This window comes from Halichoerus grypus, chromosome 8 (assembly GCF_964656455.1).
Source record: "Halichoerus grypus chromosome 8, mHalGry1.hap1.1, whole genome shotgun sequence".
Taxonomy (NCBI): domain Eukaryota; kingdom Metazoa; phylum Chordata; class Mammalia; order Carnivora; family Phocidae; genus Halichoerus; species Halichoerus grypus.
Genome location: NC_135719.1, coordinates 68,817,335 through 68,838,890, shown reverse-complemented (window position 1 = coordinate 68,838,890; position 21,556 = coordinate 68,817,335). Strand labels below are relative to the sequence as shown.

Sequence of the window (21,556 nt, the reverse complement as noted above, 5' to 3'; positions counted from 1 at the left end):
CCACAGACAATTTTAAAATTTAATCTACAGCCAGCATCAAAAAGGTCACAAAAAAGTGCAGTATCTGAAAGTTTCACTCCCCACAAATGTCCCTCAACAACCACATGTTATTTTAATTCTAAGGCAATCATTTGAAGACTTTTTAAACCATGAAATCTTTTTGCCAATTGAAATCTTATCTGGAACCCAGCTGAGATGTGTATGTGGGGAGATGGGAGTGGGGCAACCAGAGCCCAGCCCTCGCAGCACCACTCATCCTCCTCTCTGAGACACCCAGCCGGCTCCAAAGAGACAGAAACCTCCTATTCTAAGCTATCCCAGAGTTTGCTTTATAACCATATGCTCAAATACTGAACTCTAATCAAATAAAACACTTTAAACCAACACTTACTATCCTTCCCGATAAAATGTGTTAGCTTAACCGAGGAATACCAGGATCTTTGAGTAATATAAGCAAATTCTCAACTGTCAGTGACAACTGAACCTACAGGGCTACAAGCACCAAGGTGGATAATATACTTCAAGTTAGATACAGCATGGAATCAGCCTTCTTCCATTTCCTGAAAGTCTTCTCTTTTCCACATTATCAAACATCCAGGATGTGATATAATGCACAAGTCATCACTAGAGGCACAAGGTCCTAAATCCTAACCACCCCAGAGGACTCACTTGAAGTTCTACTTCTTTCAACACTGGGTCTGTACTGATTACTGCCTCCAGGCTGATTTCTCTATCTTCTGAATTTCTATAGGAATTATTTGCTTAATCATTTAATTAATCATTTCACTAGGCTAAACACCTCAGATATTACTTATATTAATACACTGTACTGTTTTTTAACTTTCCACTGTCAATGTCCTAGCCCCACACAGTGAAACTAAGCTTCTTCAGAGAGAGCCACTCCTTTCTATTTTTTTGTTTCCCCTGTAGCAAGTGGCTAAGTGGTAACTACATAATTATTGCTAAATAGCTATTCAATGCTTTGTATAAAGAGCCATAATCCTTTATTCCAGTTGGGTGATGGGAAGAGATACCCCGAGGAGCTCCAGTATGAACTCAGGATTAAAATAAAGTTCCAGAACTTCATTTCAGTTAGACAGTTTTTTGTTGGGCCCTGAGCGATACTTAGGATTCTTAACGTTTGTCCATTAAACAAAGCCTAGTGTAACTTTAAAAACTCATAAACAGTACAAAAGAGACATCTCTCTAATTACGGACTGTGGTGCGAGGTAACTTCATGTTTTACCTCACAAAAAAACCTTACCAAATGACAGAACAAAAAATCTACACCAAAGTAATGATTTTGCTCCTTGGTCTATTCTTATGTCATTTCAACAATAGTGGAACATCAATATTTTTTATTGAGCTTGGCAAAGCACTAAGACATCATCAATTCTTACAAGGCAAAGAGCTAGAGACAGTTTAGTATGATAAGGGTATGCAGATTAGGGAAAGTATAGAGGTAAATGGCAGACTTTCTTTTCCAAAGATGATCACAACAATATCAACCATCCCTTTTGCTCTTCTTCAGTTTGACCTTGACGCTCACCCATCAAGAAGCAGAGTCCATTCCCCACCCCCTTAAATCTGGGTAAATCTTGTGACTGCTTTGACCAACAGAACACAGCAAAGTAATTCTGCACCAGCCCTGAGAATAGCCCTTAATAGCCTTGCAGCTACTGTTTCTAGTCTCTCAAAAGCCAGCTACCATGTAAAAAGTCTGACCATCCTGAGAAGCCACAGACCTGTGGAGAGGGCCTAGAAAAGAAGCTACCAGGGATGAAGCGGGGTGAGTAAGGGAACGAAGGACCTCCGAGTCACCAAACAAGCCATTTGGGAGTAGATCCTCTAACCCACACAATCCTGCAAGTGCTACATGGTTAAGAGACAAACCACCCAAGCAAACTCTTCTCAAATTCCTAATCCACAAAATTGTAAGCAAATTAAAAATTCTTTTAAGCCTATAAAAGGTAGTTCGTTGAGTTGTTGAGTTTTTGGAGGTAGTTTGTTCATAATGGTAGTAACCAAAACACCATCCGTAACAATGAGCCTGTGATTTCTTACTAAAATGCCACTATGCCTCCCAAATTTGGGGAACATGTTCCATACATACATTAGCTCTAATTATCTGGACCGAGCAACTATGCCAGGCATAGCTTCATTTGTCACCTTTTGATATGTCTACTGGAAATGGCCAAGCTTTATCACAGCACTTAATACAAAGCACTCACCAAAGAAACTCTCATTCCTGACTTACATAAAAGACTACTAATTGTTGGAATTCCTCTGTATCAATCCATGATGACAACATGGTTCTTATATTTACTCAAGTAAATTTTCAAAGCCTACTGATTTGCCTAATTGGTAAAACACTGTAACCCAGACACAACATTTATATTTCTAAAGGAACAATCTTCTTCTTCCAATCTGTGATAGAGTAAGGAAACCACTAAAATAACTTTGCTAAACCTGCTAATGGAACAAAACTTTAATAAAAGAATGGGTAGCAATAAAATATATATTTAAATACATCTAAAACAAAATTTGTTCAAGAGCAGGAAAGATGGCAGATTCCAGGTCTAGGGCAAGGAAGACTTTAAAAGAGTATTATTAGGATCATGTTGAAAAGACTCAAGAGACAACGTGAAGGGTGTCCCCTAGTGAAATGAGACAATCTGGGAATCAATAAGGGTAATAACTACAACTGACTGAAACACATGAAATATGTTTAAATCCATGAATTCTTAATTGTATATTTTTAAAAATCTCACTGGTCACTTTCAGAAAATGCTAGGGAGCCAATTCGTTATTCTGAAAACTGGTAAATTAAGAAAAAGAATTAAGTATTTATTCTATTTCCCTAATCAAAATGTATCTCAGGGTAATCAAATAGCTGATGATAGGAAATTTCTCTTTGTAGATGTACTTCAACTAAATAATGAAGGAATGACAGAATGTCACAATCTGCAATTAATAAACCTAGAAAATGATCAATAGTGCTAAAATGACAATGGGCAAAAGGACACACAATGTCTTAATGGGTGATAAGACATTTTGGCCTCCTATTGACAGTTCACAATACCCTTTATGAAAAAAAAATGCCACCTCAATAAACAAACCTGAACTCAGATCTAATTGAGCCTCAATAAATATCAACTTACATAAAACATATGAGACAGAGAAACATGTTAATACCATATGGAAGAAATCAGAAAAATCCAAACTAGGGAAATTTTACAGGCAAATGACCTACTTTCTTCAATTAAAAAAACGGCAAGGAAAAAAAGAAAGATGAAAAGAAATCTAGAAATTAAAAGAAACTTAAGTGATGTCAACCAACTGCAATACCCAGGCTTTACTTGGATATGATTCAAACCATTAAAAATAATTAACAATAGGGGAAATGTGGAAGTTGAAAGGATACTTAACGATATTAAAAAATTATTACTTTTTTAGGTGTGATATTATTATGATTACATTTTTAAAAGAATTTTTATCCTTTAGAGATACATAACTGAAATACATACAGAAGAAATGCTAAGGTAAAAGATTTGCTTCAAAATATTCTGGGAGGGAGGTTAAAGAGAAAACAAGATTGCCTATAAAATGATAACTGTTTAAGCTGGGGCATGAGTACATAAAGCTTCATTAAATCAGTCTCGCTATTTTTATGTATGCTTACAATTTTCCTTAATAAAAAGTTCAAAAATTTTTAAAAAGAGAAGTTCATTGTACGCTATTTTTTTTGTTGGTTTGTCTTTCCCTAAGTACATTTTTTTCTACTTTACTCAATATTAGCTATCAGAGGTTAGGAACATTTACTACTATATAAAGCAAGAACTATGGTGTAAACAGGACTAAATCACAGGAAAATAACTGAAAATATGCTTTAGGCATATATGCAATATATGTATTATTTTCTATACCAAAAATTATCCCCTGACATTTTCTCTCTCTCTCTAAGGTGTGTACCCACCACTTTCCATCTTTCTTTGACCAGGATTCCAACACTGAGAATATCCGGCTGCTCTCCTCCTCCACTCATTGCAATTCACTGATGTGATAAAACGGCTACACAAGCAACCAGCTCCCAAGGATGGTTTCCATTTAACCTAAAACAAAACAAAACAGCAGCAGCATATCAGGGCTCATTAAGTAACACAAACATTCCAGGGCCAAGTAGCACTACTAATTCTATACATTAATTAGGTTGCTTTGTTGGAAGACGGGTAAAAACCCCACAAAACTCAGGTTTCAAAATCTGTTTAGTGCATATAAAAGTACTTATCTTTCCATTACAGATGCCCATGAAATAGCTAGATATTACAAAGACATTATGTTACAACAAAGATATAATTTCAATCACTGAGATTGCTAGACTATAGAGCAAGCATGGTATCAATGGCAATTGACCAAGACAGACCACTGTCCTAACTACAACATCTTGCTAAAGAAAAAGACATGCATGGTACCTAACTTACTTACAACACCTTATAGTTTAATAGGTTGTAACTTAGAGCTTAACATCATCCAGAGCTAATAAAATTTTAACGTTACATATTGTACATAATGCATTGAAGTGCACAAAAAATAAAAATGAGCCACAGAAAAGGGCAGTTGATCAATTCCAATACTTCAAGAAAAAGAGGATAGTCATATGAATAGCATACCTATAGAAAATGAAAATACAGCAGAAAAATCTGGCCTAAAGGAGATGAAAACTGTAACTTTACGTTATAGAACAAACTAAAAGAAACTTTTTTTAAAAAGCTTTAAAACAACATAAATTGTAATTAGAAAAGCCCTTACATGAGAAAGCTAGACAACAGGAAGACATAAAAAGAAATCTGAGCTAACTCAGAAAAGGATCAGAAATGAAGACTCAACTAGAAGAGACATGAGAGAAGACACCATACAAATAAGGGAGAAAAAAAGAAAGAAAAAAAATTAAACAGAAATTTAAAAGTAAAAGTGATAAATAAAAGGCCAAGTAAATACAAATAGATATTCTAGGAGGCCCCCAAAAAGAAAACCCATGCTATGAAATAAATACTAGCCACTATAATTCAAAAAATTTCTGGAAATTAAAAAAAAGGCTAAATCTGCATATTGAAATGGTATATCATATACCTGGGAAAACAACTCAGAAGATTAACATCAACACACAGTCTCATAAAACTACTGGATTTTAAGGGGAAAAACATTTCATTGGCATCTGTGCAGTAAGTCCAAATAACTTAGAAGGGAAAGAAAAAAAGACATTGGCACTGACCGACAACAGACATTGGCACAAACAGTTTACACCAGCAGACAATGAAATTATATATTTAAATACCCAAGGAAATAAAATGTAAGCCAAGGATGTTCTATACAGCCAAACTAACTTTCATGGCTAAAGGAAACAAATGGTTATGAAAAACAGAACTCAAAGAACACTATTCCCAGGAAATTCCCCTAGGAACCATGTAACAAGTATCAGACAATCAAGAAATTATGATAAAAGATTTGGCATGAGGAATGGCCTGAAAAGGCCTAATAGCAATGATAACCCAGTAGCAATGAATACCCCTGCCTTCAGATTGTGGACTTTAAATATCATTTCCCATTAAAAGAAATCAGACTCCATCAGGGAAATACAAATCAAAACTACAATGAGATACCACCTTACACCAGTTAGAATGGCAAAAATTAACAAGACAGGAAACAAGTGTTGGTGAGGATGTGGAGAAAGGGGAACCCTCTTACACTGTTGGTGGGAATGAAAACTGGTGCAGCCACTCTGGAAAGCAGTATGGAGGTTCCTCAAGACATTAAAAATAGAGCTACCCTATGACCCAGCAATTGCACTACTAGGTATTTACCCCAGAGATACAGACGTAGTAAAAAGAAGGGGCACATGCACCCCAATGTTCATAGCAGCAACGTCCATGATAGCCAAACTGTGGAAGGAGCTGAGATGCCCTTCAACAGATGAATGGATAAAGAAGATGTGGTACATATATACAATGGAATATTATTCAGCCATCAGAAAGGATGAATACCCACCATTTACATCGACATGGATGGAAGTGGAGGAGATTATGCTAAGTGAAGTAAGTCAAGCAGAAAAGACAATTATCATATGGTTTCACTCATATGTGGAACATAGGCAATAAGCACGGAGGACCATAGGGGAAGGGAGGGAAATCTGAAGGGGGGGAAATCAGAGGGGGAGATGAACCATAAGAGACTATGGACCCCGGGAAACAAACAGAGGGTTTCAGAGGGGAGGGGGATGTGGGGATGGGGTAACAGGGCGATGGGTATTAAGGAGGGCACGTACTGTGATGAGCACTGGGTGTTATATGCAACTAATGAACCATTGAACACTACATCGAAAACTAATAATGTATTATACAGTGGCAACTGAACATAATAAAAAAATAAAGACTGATTGATTGATTGATTGATTTTAGAGAGAGAGCAAGCTGGGCGAGGGACAGAGGGAGAAGGTGAGAGAGAGTCCACAAGCAGGCTCCTCACCAAGTGCAGAGCCCGACACGGGGCTAAATCCCAGGACGACCTGAGCTGAAACCAGGAGTCAGCTGCTCAACCAACTGAGCCACCCAGGTGCCCCGGGTTGAGTGTCTTTAAGTGTTAATTTCATTTGGTTGATGGGTTGCTCTGTTTCAGGTCTCTGACACCAATGGGGTATCCTACAATTCAGTTCAATTCTGACACTAACTACTCAGAATCAGTGAAGACCCTACAGGTTAAGGGACTTAGTCCCACAAGATTGCACAAATTTCAGAGTATAGCCATAAGTCCTGGGTGTCCCAAAGCCACACATGCTTTGCCTGGCTGGCTACAAATGTGGAAGCTTCTCACAGGTTTAATAATTTGCTAGAAGAACTCAAAGAACTAATGAAAGTGTTATACCTATGATTACCATTTTATTATAAAAGATACAAATGGGGACGCCTGGGTGGCTCAGTTGGTTAAGCGTCTGCCTTCAACTCAGGTCATAATCCCAGGGTCCTGGGATCGAGTCCCGCATCGGGCTCCTTGCTCAGCGGGGAGCCTGCTTCTCCCTCTGCCTGCCTCTCTCCCTACTTGTGCTCTGTCTCTCTCTGACAAATAAATAAATAAAATCTAAAAAAAGAAAAGATACAAATGAACAGTCAGATGAAGAGGTATACTGGGCTGGTCGGTAAGGGTTCCAACCACAGGAGTTTCTGTCCTTGTGCAGTTAGGGTGTGCCACCCTCTCAGTACACATGTTCACTAACCAGGAAGCTCCTTGAGCCTTGTTGTTCAGGGTTTTTAATATCAAGATTTCATTACACAGGCATGTGTGATTAAATCATTGGCCATGCACGAGGAGGTGGAGAAAGGGGAACCCTCTTACACTGTTGGTGGGAATGCAAACTGGTGCAGCCACTCTGGAGAACAGTATGGAGGGTCCTCAGAAAGTTAAAAATAGAACTGCCCTATGACCCAGCAATTGCACTAGAGGTATTTATCTAAAGGATACAAAAGTACTGATTTGAAGGGGCACATGCACCCAATTATTTATTTATTTATTTATTTATTAAAGATTTTATTTATTTATTTGACAGAGAGAGAGACAGTGAGAGCAGGAACACAAGCAGGGGGAGTGGGAGAGGGAGAAGCAGGCTTCCTGCTGAGCAGGGTGCCCGATGTGGGACTCAATCCCGGGACCCTGGGATCATGATCTGAGCCGAAGGCAGACGCTTAACGACTGAGCCACCCAGGCGCCCGCACCCCAATATTTATAGCAGCACTATCAACAATAGCCCAAGTATGGAAAGAGCCCAAATGTCCATCGACTGATGAATGGATAAAGAAGATGTGGTATATATACACAATGGAATATTACTCAGCCATCAAGAAGAATGAAATCATGCCATTTGTAACAACATGGATAGAACCAGACTGTATTATGCTAAGCAAAATAAGTCAGTCAGAGAAAGACAATACCATATGATTTCACTCATGTGAAATTTAGGAGACAAAGAGATGAACATAGGGGAAGAGAAGGAAAAATTAGATAAAACCAGAGGGAGGCAAACCATAAAAGACTTAACTATAGGGGCACCTGGGTGGCTCAGTCGTTAAGCATCTGCCTTTGGCTCAGGTCATGATCTCAGGGTCCTGGGATGGAGCCCCACATCAGGCTCCCAGCTCACTGGAGAGCCTGCTTCTCCCTCTGCCTCTGCCCCGGCTCATGTTCTCTCTCTCTCAATAAATAATTTTTTTAAAAAATTAAAAAAAAAAAACATTCAGAATGAGGGGCACCTGGGTGGCTCAGGTCATGATCCCAGGGTTCTGGGATCGAGCCCTGCATCAGGGTCCCTGCTCGGCTGGGAGCCTGCTTCTCCCTCTCCCTGTGCCTGTTGCTCTCCCTGCCTGTGTTCTCTCTCTCTCACACAAATAAATAAAAATATTTAAAAAAAAGAAAAACTGCCAAGAGAGAATACACAAATTATCAATATTAGGAATGAAACAGGAATTATCACTATAGACTCCACAAACATTAAAAGTATAATGAATGGAGCAAACAATGAATCATGGAATACTACATCAAAAACTAATGATGTAATGTATGGTGATTAACATAACAAAATAAAATTGAAAAAAAAAGTATAATGAAGGACATATGAAGAACACTATACACATAAACCAGACAACAACGGAGCAACTCATCAAAAACCATAAACACAACAATTCACCCAAGATAAAAGGAAGAGCCTGAATAGTCCTACTAAAAAAATTGAATGCATAATTTAAAACCGTCCCAAAAAAGAATCTCTGGGCCCAGAGATTTTTTTTCCCCCAATGACAAATTCTACCATATTCAAACATTTGGGGGGGGTGCACAGGGAGAGGGAGAAAGAGAATCTTGAGTAGGCTTCACACCCAGCTTGGAGCCCAACTCAGGGCTCAATCTCACAACCGTGAGACCATGCCTGAGTCGAAATGAAGAGTCGACACGTAACTGATTGAGCCACCCAGGCACTCCTACCACATTCAAACATTTAAAAAAAAAATAAAACAAATCTATAAATCTCTTCCAGAAAAAGAAGGAAAGGAAACATTTGCCAAATCATTTATGAGGCCAGCATTACCCCATCATCAAAACCAGTCATAAAACTAGGGGGAAAAAATGTAATGTCTGGTGTGGAAATTTTATAAAAATAAAAATAAAATAAAATAATAAATAAAAACAATAAAATAAAAACAAAGACAATACAAATAAATAACAGAGCAATCTTTCTCATGAACACAGATACAAAAATTCTCAACAAAATATTAGCAAATTAAATCCAGCAATACATAAAAAGAAGACACTCTAACCCCATGTGATTTATCCTGAGTGAACAAAACTGGTTCAATATTCAAAAATCAATTCATATATCCATCAGATTCATAGTCTAAAAAAGAAACCACACAATCGATCATTTGATGTGAGAAGCTTTTGACAAAACTCAACAGTCATTCATGACATAAATTCTCAGTAAACTAGAAATAGAAGGGAATTTTCTTTTTTTTAAGATTTATTGATTTATTTTAGAGAGAGAAAGAGTGCATGTGCAGGGGGTGGGGGAGTAGGCAGAGGGAGAGAGGGAGAAATCTCAAGCAGACTCCCTGCTGAACAAGGAGCCAACTCAGGGCTGGATCTCATAACCCCGAGATCATGACCTGAGCCAAAACCAAGAGTGCAACGCTCAAACCAACTAAACCACCCAGGTGCCCCTAGAAAGTAATTTTCTTAACCTGATAAAGGGCATCTTTAAAAAAGTTCCTTGAACTGATGAACAGATTTAACAAAATTTCAGTTGAAATCCAAGCAAAAGGCCCTATATAGACAAGCTGATTGTAAATTTATGTGGATAGGCAAAGGAACTAAAATACCCAAAACATTTTTGAAAAGTAATAATAAAGTTAGAGGAATCACACTGCATGATTTTAGGACTTAACGATATAAGGTTACAGTAATCAAGCCAGTATGTTACTGGCAAGGAATGGACATATATACAGATAAATGAAATAGAATAAAGAGCCCAGAAATAAACCCACACAAATATGGTCAATTAAATTTCTTTTAAGACTTATTTATTTATTTGAGAGAAAGAGAGCACACACAGGGAGGAGCAGAGGGAAAGAGAGAGAGAGAACCCCAAGCAGACTCCCACTGAACACAGAGCCCGATGTAGGGCTCGATCTACGACCCTGACATCATGACCTGAGCTGAAATCAAGAGTCAGACAACCGGTTGAGGTACGCAGGCACCCCGGCCAATTAAATTTTTAACTTTTTAAAAATTTAGATATAATTCACATACCATAAAATCCATCATTTTAAAATATACAACTCAGTGATCTGTAGAATATTCACAAGGTTGTATAATCATCGCCACTATCTAATTTAGAGCATTTTCACCAGCCCCAAAAGAAACCCCCACTATTAGCTGTCACTCTCTATTCCCTCCTTCCCTCAGCCCCTGGCAAGCACTAATCTCCTTACCGTGTCTATGGATTTGCCTATTCCAGCTGATATTTGACAAAGACAAAAGCCATTCATCAGAGAAAAGACAGAATTTCTAACAAATAGTGTTGGAACAATTGTATATCCATATGTAAAACACTTAACCTCAATCTAAACCTCACACCTTATACAGAATTTACCTCAGAATGTATCATAGATCTAAACGTAAAATATAAAAGTTTTAGAAATAAATTTGTGAGCCAATCATTGTGCAAAGAGTTTAGGACAGGATACTAAAGCACAATTCACAGAAGAAGAAAAAACTGATAAACTGAACTTCACCAAAATTAAAAACTTTTACTCTGTGAAAGACACTATTAAGAAAATGAAAAGACAAACTACAGAATGGGAGAAAATGTTTGCAAATCACAACCAAGGGCTTGTATCTGAACATATAGAGAACACTTAAAATTCAACAGTAAGAAAACAAAAGAACCAATTTAAGACTAGGAAAAAGACAGATGTTTCACCAAAGAGGATATACTGATTGCAAATAAATAACTGAAGAGTTGTTTGACATCAGTCACCAGTCTCCAAAAATTACATATTGTAGAATTACACGTATATGACATTCTCAGAAAGACAAAACTATAGTGACAGAGAATAGAACAGTGGTTGCCAAGGGTTAAAGGCGGGGTGAGAGTATGATTATAAAGGAATAGTATGAAGGAGTTCACAAGACATGTTGGAGCTAGTATGAGTACTATTATGAACTATTATGATTATTATGATTATGGTGAGGGTTACATGAATCTACACACGTACTATAACTCATAGAACTGTAGAACCCAAAAGTCATTTATCATGTATTATTTTTTAAATAAAAAAATTTCTAATTTATAAAAAGAAAATCCCAATCTAAAAAGGCTAGTAAAATATTCCTCCCTTTCCCAACTGTGTCTCTGTATAAGGCCATATTTTCTTCAGATGCTTCAACCAAAGCAACATATTGCAAGAGAATGAACACAGAAGTATGAGAATCCAGCTGTCTTCTATCATGCCAGACATTAAAGAGACATGAAAAAACATAAAACAATGCCACTCATTTCACCAATTTGCTTTTCTGTTTTGGGAACTATTTGACACCTATTACATGTTAACATGTAATAGTTTTATTTTAAAATAAATAAATTTAAAATACATTTTAATCTCAATACAGTAAGTATCATTACATATAAATCCATGCTAAAAAAAAAAAACAAAAACTCTTTATGGTCCTCAATGAATTTTAAGAATAGTAAGAGGTCCTGAGACCAAAAAGTTTGAGAACAGCTAAATTATGTTACAGAGATCTGTATTTTTCCCCATTAAAAATCTTGATTTATGGTACACAAAGTTATTTGAATGAGTAAATTTTTTTAGAGTTTCATTTTTATTTGTTTTATGATGTTTTCTAATATACCATTTTGTAGTTTTGTTTTGTTTTCATCATGATAAGTGTACTCTTTAATCCCCATCACCTATCCCTCCACCCACCTCCCCTCAGATAACCATCAGTTTGTTCTCTATAGTTAAGAGCCTGTTCCTTGGTTTGTCTCTCTCTTTTTTTTCCCTTTGCTCATTTGTTTTGTTTCTTAAATTCCACATATGAGTGATATCATATGGTATTTGTCTTTCTCTGACTTATTTCACTTAGCATAATACTCTCTAGCTCCATCCACATCATTGCAAATGGCAAGATTTCATTCTTTTTTTAAGGCCAAGTAATATTCCATTGCATATATATATATGTGTGTGTATGTGCGTGTGTGTGGAGATATATATATACACACCATATCTTCTTTATCCATTCACCTATTGATGGATGCTTGGACTGTTTCCATAGTTTGGCTATTATAAATAATGCTGCAATGACTATATGGGTACATGTATCTCTCTGAACTAGTATTTTTGTATTTGGGGGGTAAATACCCAATTGTGCAATTACTGGATCACAGTTCTATTTTTAATTTTTTGAAGAACCTCCATATTGTCTTCCACAGTGGCTGCACCGTTTGTTTTCCCACCAACAGTGCAACAGGGTTCCTTTTTTTCCACATCCTTACCAACACTTGTTGTTTCTTATGTTTTTGATTTTAGCCATTCTGACAAGTGTAAGGTGGTATCTCATTGTAGTTTTAATTTGCATTTCCCTGATGATAAGTGATGTTGAGCAATTTTTCAAGTGTCTGTTGGCCATCGGTACGTTTTCTTTGGAGAAATGTCTACTCATGTCTTCTGCCCATTTTTTAATTGGGTTGTTTTTTGGGTGTTGTATTATATCAGTTCTTTATATATTTTGGATACTAAATCCTTTATCAGATTTTATCATTTTATCATTTGCAAATACTTTCTCCTATTCAGTAGGTTGTCTTTTAGTTTTGTTGATTGTTTCCTTTGCTATTCAGAGAATTTTTGTTTTGATGCAGTCCTAATCGTTGGTTTTTGCTTTTACTTATCTTGCCTGAATGAGTAAACATCTTTTTTTTAATTCTACAATCTGAACTTATATCAATCATTCTTTTTTTTAAAAAAAAGATTTTATTTATTTATTTGACACAGAGAGAGAGAGTGTGCGTGCACACAAGCAGGGAGAGCAGCAGGCAGAGGGACAGGGAGAAGCAGACTCCCGCTGAGCAGGGAGCCCAACACGGGGCTTGATCCTAGGACCCTGGGATCATGACCTGAGCCCAAGGCAGATGCTTAACTGACTGAGGCACCCAGGCGCCCCCCAATCATTCTTTCAATAAACATTTGATGAGGACTCTGACAAAAACTGTGGTAATACTAAATGAGTAATCACAGTCCCTAGCCTGTAGGACACCAGTGGCTCTAGGAAAGACTTCTCAAAGATGATGCTATTGAAAGAATACCTACATGAACAGAAATACATTAAGAGGAGACCTGTACAACTGGTGGAAAGTTTGGGATTGAATTAGTGATTAGGAAACTAACCAACCAAACACACAAACAAATGAAAAAAATTATTAGCTCCAGGAAAAACTAAAAACAATATAGGAAAGAAAAGATTCTCACCGCCTTTATCTCTATATCGATAGTAAATTTCACCTACATGTCAAAGCATTTACAGAGTCAAGATAACTTGAAGTCTGAATACTGTCATAACCAAAATTAAGATATAACATTACTGGAAAAATAGCACCTAACTAATAAGATAAGTAGTGAAAAAACTAAATCCCCATCTTCTTTTTTTTTTTTTTTTTTTTTAAAGATTTTGTTTATTTATTTGACAGAGAGAGACATAGCGAGAGCAGGAACACAAGCAGGGGGAGCGGGAGAGGGAGAAGCAGGCTTCCCGCTGAGCAGGGAGCCCGATGTGGGACTCGATCCCAGGACTCTGGGATCATGACCTGAGCCGAAGGCAGACGCTTAACGACTGAGCCACCCAGGCGCCCTAAATCCCCATCTTCTATAGTAGAAAGCCAATAAATTATGACTTAAAAAATTAAAAATTAATCAGCAGCAATACAGCATATTAGTTGGAGATATGGAGCTAAATACTGGAAGAATCAGGAAAAAGTTCAAATTGAGTACATCTGCAGAGTTGGAAACAGGGCAGGGTGGGGAGGACAGAAAACTGTTCTTTTCTGTAATGAAGTGTAGAGAATCATTCAACTTTATATGCATAAATTGATTAAAAATAAAAAATAAATTTAAGGGGAGCCTGGGTGGCTCAGTCAGTTAAGCATCCGACTCTTGATTTTGGCTCAGGTCATGATCTCAGGGTTGTCAGATAGAGCCTCACGTTGGGCTCCGTGCTGGGCGTGGAGCCTGCTTAAGATTCTCTCTCTCCCTCTCTCTGCCCACCTTCGCTTGCATGCTCTCTCGCTCTAAAAAAATAAAAAGTAAAAAATAAATTTAAAAAGCAACTTGTAAGACATTTAAACATGAAAAGTTGTTTTTTATGTTTTAAGTGAAAGAATTATAAAACAGCATATATGTATGATCCCATTTGTATTTTTAAAAAAGTGTGCAGACTGGGGTGCCTGAGTGGCTCAGTCAGTTAAGCATCTGGCTCTTGGGTTCAGCTCAGATCATGCTCTCAGGGTCCTGAAATCAAGCCCTGTGTCGGGCTCCATGCTCAGCGCAGAGTATGCTTGTCCCTCTCCCTTTGCTCCTCCCCTTGTGCTCTCTCTCTCTCCCTCCCTCTTGAATAAAGTCTTTTTTTTAAAAAAGATTTTATTTATTCATGAGAGACAGAGAGAGAGGCAGAGGCAGAGGGAGAAGCAGGCTCCCTGCCAAGCAGGGAGAAGTAGGCTCCCCGAGGAACAGGGAGCCCGATGCGGACTTGATCCCAGGACCCCGGGATCATGACCCGAGCTGAAGGCAGATGCCCAACCATCTGAGCCACCCAGGCGCCCTTGAATAAAGTCTTTAAAAAAAAAAAAAGTGTGCACGTTAACTACATATAGAAAAAACCTGAGTCACGTTTACCAACTATTAACATATTAACAATTATATTTCTATATAATAGGATTATTTTCTTGGGGAAGATTCCTCTTCTATAAATTTACTACAGCAGGGGCGCCTGGGTGGCTCAGTTGGTTAAGCAACTGCCTTCGGCTCAGGTCATGATCCTGGAGTCCCGGGATCGAGTCCCACATCGGGCTCCCTGCTCAGCAGGGAGTCTGCTTCTCCCTCTGACCCTCCCCCCTCTCATGTGCTCTCTCTCTCTCATTCTCTCTCTTTCAAATAAATAAATAAAATCTAAAAAAAAAAAAAATTTACTACAGCAAGTATATATTTTTACAATAAGAAGAAAAACACTATTTTTAAAAGTTGAAAATCTTAACCCTTACATATATGGTCAAATAATTTTCGACAAGGGTGCCAAAACCCATTCCACAGGGAAGGACAACCTTCATAACAAATGGTGTTGGGAAGCAAGACATTCATATGCAAAAGAATGAACCTGGACCCTCAATTTATACCATATACAAAAATTTACTGAAAATGGATCAAAGACCTAAATGTAAGAACTAAACTACAAAACTCTTAGAAGACTACAGAGGTGAAAAGCTTCATGACACTGGATTTGGCAATGATTTCTTGGATATAACACCAAAACAAAAGGAAAAAAACAGATAAATTGGACTTTATAAAAATTAAAAAACTTTTGTGCATCAAAGGACATTATCAACAGAATGAAAAGAACATAGAATGGGAGAAAATATCTGCAAATCCTATTTGATAAGGGGTTAATATCCAGAGTATATAAAGAACTACAACTCAACAACAAAATAACAAACAACATGATTTTAAAATGGGCAAACAGAAGGTGGGGGTGCCTGGGTGGCTCAGTTGGTTAAGCGTCTGCCTTTGGCTCAGGTCATGATCCCAAGGTCCTGGGATAGAGCCCCACATCCTCTCCCTCTGCCTCTACCCCAGCTTGTGCTCTCTCTCTCTCTCTCACTCTCTCAAATAAATAGGTAAAAATCTTAAAAATAAATAAATAAATAAATAGAACGGGCAAACAGGGACACCTGGTGGCTCAGTCAGTTAAGCCTCTGACTCTTGACCTCACCTCAGGTCTTGATCTGTGTCATGAGTTCAAGCCCTGTGTTGGTCTCCACGCTGAGCATGGAGCCTACTTAAATAAATAAATAAGTAGGCAAACAACTTGAATAGACATTTTTCCAACGAAAATATGCAAATGGTCAATAAGCACATGAAAAGATGCTCAACATCATTAATTATTAGGGAAATGCAAATCAAACCATTAACCACTTTATACCCATTAGAATGACAACTATAAACACAAACACACACACACACACACACACACACACAAAATAACTGCTGGCAAAGATGAAGAGAAACCAGAACTTGTGCACTGCTGATGTTAATGTAAAATGATGCAACCACTACAGAAAACAGTATTAGAGGTTCCCCCAAAACTAAAACGTAGAATTAAAATACAATCAAGCAATTCCACTTCTGATTTTATGCCCAAAAGAATTCAAAGTAAGGAGTCAAAAAGATATTTGCATACCAATGTTCATAGCAGCATTATTCACAATAGCCGAGAGGTGGAAGCACCCAAGTGTCCATCCCAAGTGACAGATGAATGGATAAACAAAATGTAGTACGTACATACAATGGCATATTATTCAATCTCAAAAAGGAAGGAAATTCTCAAACACACCACAACATGAATGAGCCTTGAAGACATTATGCTAAGTGAAAGAAGCCAGTCACAAAAGGTCAAATATATGATTCCACTCTTAATAGGCACTTAGAGTAGGCAAATTCATAGAGACAGAAAAGTAGTTTCTCTCTGGTGGTTGTCAGGGGCTGCAAGGACAGGATAACAGAGATTTATTGTTTACTGGGTACAGAATTTCATTTGGGGAAGATGAAAAAGTTCAGGTAGCGATGCATGCACAACAATGTTACTGTACTTAATGCCACTGAATTGTACACTTATAAATGGTTAAAATGGTAAATCTTATATGTATTTTACCACAATAAAAAAATTTTTTTAAATGACTACTAGGTACCCCTCAGATATAACTACAAAAGCCAAGTAATTTTCACTGTCCCACTCTAAACTGCCAGGAACAAAGTGGTACCTTTGTGGAGTCCTTCACAGAACACTGAAATAAATCTAAGAATACACCTGTTCCAATTAGGAAATGAACCCTAGGGAAAAAGCCCAGAATCCTATAAGCTACCAAGGTATACTACACTGCTTCTAAAATGGCTCCCAATGATGCCCCATCTGATGCTTTTGATCACCACCCCCCCATCGTGTGTAGGTGAATCTAGTGACTTGCCTCTAATGAATAGAATACAGCAAAAGTGATAGGAGGTCATTTCCCAGATGTATTATAAAAGACTGTGACGTCTACCTTGCTGACATTCTCTCTCTTTGGCTCTTCCCACTTGTTTACTCTGATGAAGCAAGCTGCCATGTTACCCCCAGGAAAGGCCCACATGGCAAAGAACTGAGGGCAGGTCCTGCTAGCAGAATTATATGGTTCCACTTACAATAGGTACCAACAGTTAGCAGAGAACTGAGGTCCTTGGTCCAACCACTCACAATGAACTGAATCATACCAACCATTGGATTAAGCTTGGAAATAGATCCTTCCCCAATTGAGCCATGTGACAACTACAGCCTACCTTGACTGCAGCCTGTGATTGACCCTAAAACAGAGTACCTAGCTGAGTCAAAAACCAAAATCTTGACTTACAGACACTGTGAGATAATAAATATTGTTATTCTAAAACACTAAATTTTGGGTAATTTGCTATGCAGCAATACATAACTAATACACCAGACTTCAATGGCATGGGGCAATAGTTTCTCAAAGTTGTACATGAACCACAGGTTCTTTTTGATTCCACATCACCGATTATATCTAAAAAAATTAATGTAATTTGGCTGCAGTATCAATGCTGTCAAATAACTGGAATTCATTTTTTCAGTAACATAAGTTTATCAATCTTGATGCAAGAAAACTAGGTACTGCAAGAAAAAAATTAAATTCCTCCTTGACGATATCCTTAATGACCTAAAATAGGGAGTAAATAGCATACTAATAAATTCAGACAATGATGCTAAATATGGAGGTGTTGTCAAAACAGACCCAAAGATGATGAAAATATGGACAAAACATACTAAATGGAGATTCAACTTGCCAAAAAACATGTGGTAAAAAATCACTGGAAACATTTGCTAGATAGAAAAGATTGAGAAGTAGGCAACAAATTAATAACACTGACAATCCCCTAGATTATAAATCCCTTGAAGATGAAGACCATATCATAATCACATACCCTCTGCCATAATCAAAAAAATCTAAACTTTGCAGTTAATCAATAGATAGTTGATGAAGTTAATTGATGAGCTGAAAATGAGACATCAAGCTATAATTTAAAGGTCATATAGATTCACATACACAAATACAACAGAAAGATGAGAGGAAAAGGAGAAATAAAGGGAAAATGAAAATAAGAATGATAAGAGGCAAAATGGCAAATGGATAAAAAAATTGTGTAAGAATTCCATAAACATAAGCCAAACCAAACCACACCTAATGAAGAGAACGCCCTGTAAGAGAAATTAACATAATACTGCCTTGTGTTTATTGTCTTCTAACTCCAGGGACTTCTCACAAAATAAACATTAAGACCAGACTACCTAGATTCAAGTCCTGGCTGTGTAATCTAAGGCCTATTACTTAACTTTTTGGGGCCTCAATTTCCTCATCCATAAAAAAGAGATAACAATGGCGGCTATCTAAGGATTAAAAGTGATAATATATGATATATGTAAAGTGTTTATTTATCATACTGCCTGGCACAATAAGTATGCTCAATAAATGGTTGTCACTACTTAGTAAACCATTTCGTATGCTTCTTAACCAAAAGAAGGTGAAATCGTCATATCCACAGACATACTACTGTCCAAAACAGACCCTGTATACTGCTTGAATGCTGATGGAAAGAAATTATGTTTGCATGGAGGCCCTGATTTTAAACCTATCATACAACTACTACTTATAAAATTCAAATAAAAACGTTTTTATCAGCAAGAGAAAATTATTACTCCACAACTATGATTACAAATTAAATCACAGCATTTGAATTGTTATAATTTTTGCTTTTAAAGTTAATAGAAAAATTAGTTGATCAAAAAGGGAATAAAAATAAATCAATGACACCTACTATTTCTAGATTGGCAACAGTATAAATTAGTTCCTAAATGGGTCTTGAAGCAAATTTTGAGAACCCGCCCACATAAAGGAAGGAAGCATTATCATAGAGACTATCAAAGAAGAAATTATTTAAAAATAAAAACTTACTCTCATACACTGCTGGTAGGAATGTACTTTGGAAAATAGTTCTATATTATAAAGCTGCAAATATGCATACCCCATGACCCAACAACTCTTCTCCCAGGTATATATCCTAAAAACACTCTTCTCTAATGTGCACCAGGAAATATACACAAATATGTTCGTAGCCACACCATCCATAAAACCAAAACTAAAAACAACCCAAATGTCCAGCAAGAGAAGAATGGATAAAGTGTAGTATATTCATAGAGTAAAAAAAAAAAAGTATTAGTTTCTTACTGCTATTCTAGCAAATTACTACAAATTTAGTGGCAAAACAACACAAATTTATAATCTTATAGTTCTAGAGATCAGAAGTCCAGGATTCTAATGGGGATAAAATCAAGGTGTCAGCAAGGCTATGCTCCTTCTGGAGGCTATGGGGGAGAATCCCTTTTCCAACTTCTAGAAGCTGCCCGGATGGTTTGGCTCATGGCCCCATCCTCCATGTTCTGAGCTAGTAGTGTAGCATCTTCAAATCTCTCTTTGACCTTTGCTTCCATCATCACAGCTCTTCATATATGCTTCCCTCTTATAAGGTCCCTTGTGATTACACTGAACCAACCTGGATAATCAGGGATAATCTTCCCACCTCAAAAGCCTTAATTTAATCACACCTGCGAAGTCCCTTCCGCCATATAAGGTCACACATTCACAGTCTGCAGGGGATTAGGGCATGAATATCTTTCAGGGACTATTTTCTACCTACCACAAGAACTGTACTGAAATGAAAATGAAGAAACTACTGCAACACTGAACTACAGGAACAAATTAAACAACATTGAAAAAAAATCAAGCAAGACAAAAATCCTTTATATAAAGTATATAATATAAATACTTTTATATAAATATATACAATATAAATCCTTTTATATATATATACAATATAAATCCTTTTATATAAAGTTCAAAAATAAGTAAAACTAAATTATGTTAAATAAGGATACAAACATAGTAAGTCTATAAAGAAAACCACAGATACAATTTTTCACAAAAATCACAAGAATAGATTCCTTTGGGGTAAAGGGAGATGAGATCAGGAAGGGGCTTCTGAGATGCACGTAATGTTCTATTTCTCAACCATTTATAATTATTTGTTAAACTGAAAACTAAGTTTTATGTAGTCTGTGATTGATATGTCTTATAATAAGAACAGTAACAGATAATACTCATATGAACCAGAGGCAAGGATAGCCAGAACAGGAAAGATTAGGCAACAACCATCTAGCAGTGTGACTGACCAGCAAGAGACTGTTCCAACTATGCAATGGTGAAAAGCCAGTTAACCTATGAGTTGGGCATAGAGCAGAAATCTAGGTTCACAATAAATAAACAAGCTTAGAAACATATACATAATTTACAAGGTCTTCCTAATAGACTATAAATTTCTTGAGGTCAAAAGCAGAATTATTCTCATCTTTGTACTTAGTACTTACTGTAATACCAACCACAGAACAATCTTTCTAATAAATGTTTAATTACTGGAAGAATGAATGAAACTTCTTTCACCTCCTTTAGAGCTAACTGAAATTAAGTCATCCTCCAGCAAATAATTGAGAGTTGATTTGAAAATACAACATATAGTCATTCAATAAATTGCTATGAATACACAGAAGAGGAGATAGAAGTATAATGCAGGTTTTGCCCTCAATGAGTTTCATCAAGGAAAGAAGAAAATGTAAACAAATTATTCTTTGAAATAGAATACATAATACAAAAACAGAAATTAACATTAATCTCTGGATTAATTAAATTTAAATTTAATTAAAAATTTAAATTAAATTTAAATTTAAATTTAAACTAAATTAAAATTAAAATTAAATTAAATTTACCTTTTAATTAAAAGGTAAAAAATTATAAAAAGTTAATCAACATCAAATTGTACGAGCCAAGTACATATGACACATCAGAACTGCAGGAGGTTTACACGGGCTAGGATGATCGCACAAAGTTTCTTAAAGGAGGTGGAAAGGATTTACAATGGTTCGGTAGATTGCAAAATAGCCACAAATTGCCACAAAAAAATCAAGCAAGACAAAAATTCCCATTCCTGTATACACATCTCTTTACATTGTAACCTTGCTTCATCTCCCAACAAGAGGTAGTTTCTTTCTCCATCCTAGAAACTGGACTTGGCCCTGTGACTTGCTTTGATCAATGGGACAT

The 21,556-nt window shown here is 36.8% G+C and overlaps 1 protein-coding gene across 2 annotated transcripts in view; it reads right to left on the bottom strand.

The window, feature by feature from the left end:
- TTBK2 (tau tubulin kinase 2) overlaps positions 1–21,556 on the bottom strand; it is a 147,766-nt gene that overhangs the window by 112,749 nt on the left and 13,461 nt on the right. For both annotated transcript variants that reach the window (XM_036084591.2, XM_078079475.1), the window contains exon 2: positions 3,977–4,112. In XM_036084591.2, the coding sequence (XP_035940484.1) occupies positions 3,977–4,045 (69 nt within the window). In that variant the 5' untranslated portion in view covers positions 4,046–4,112. The remainder of the gene's footprint in view (positions 1–3,976; positions 4,113–21,556) is intronic.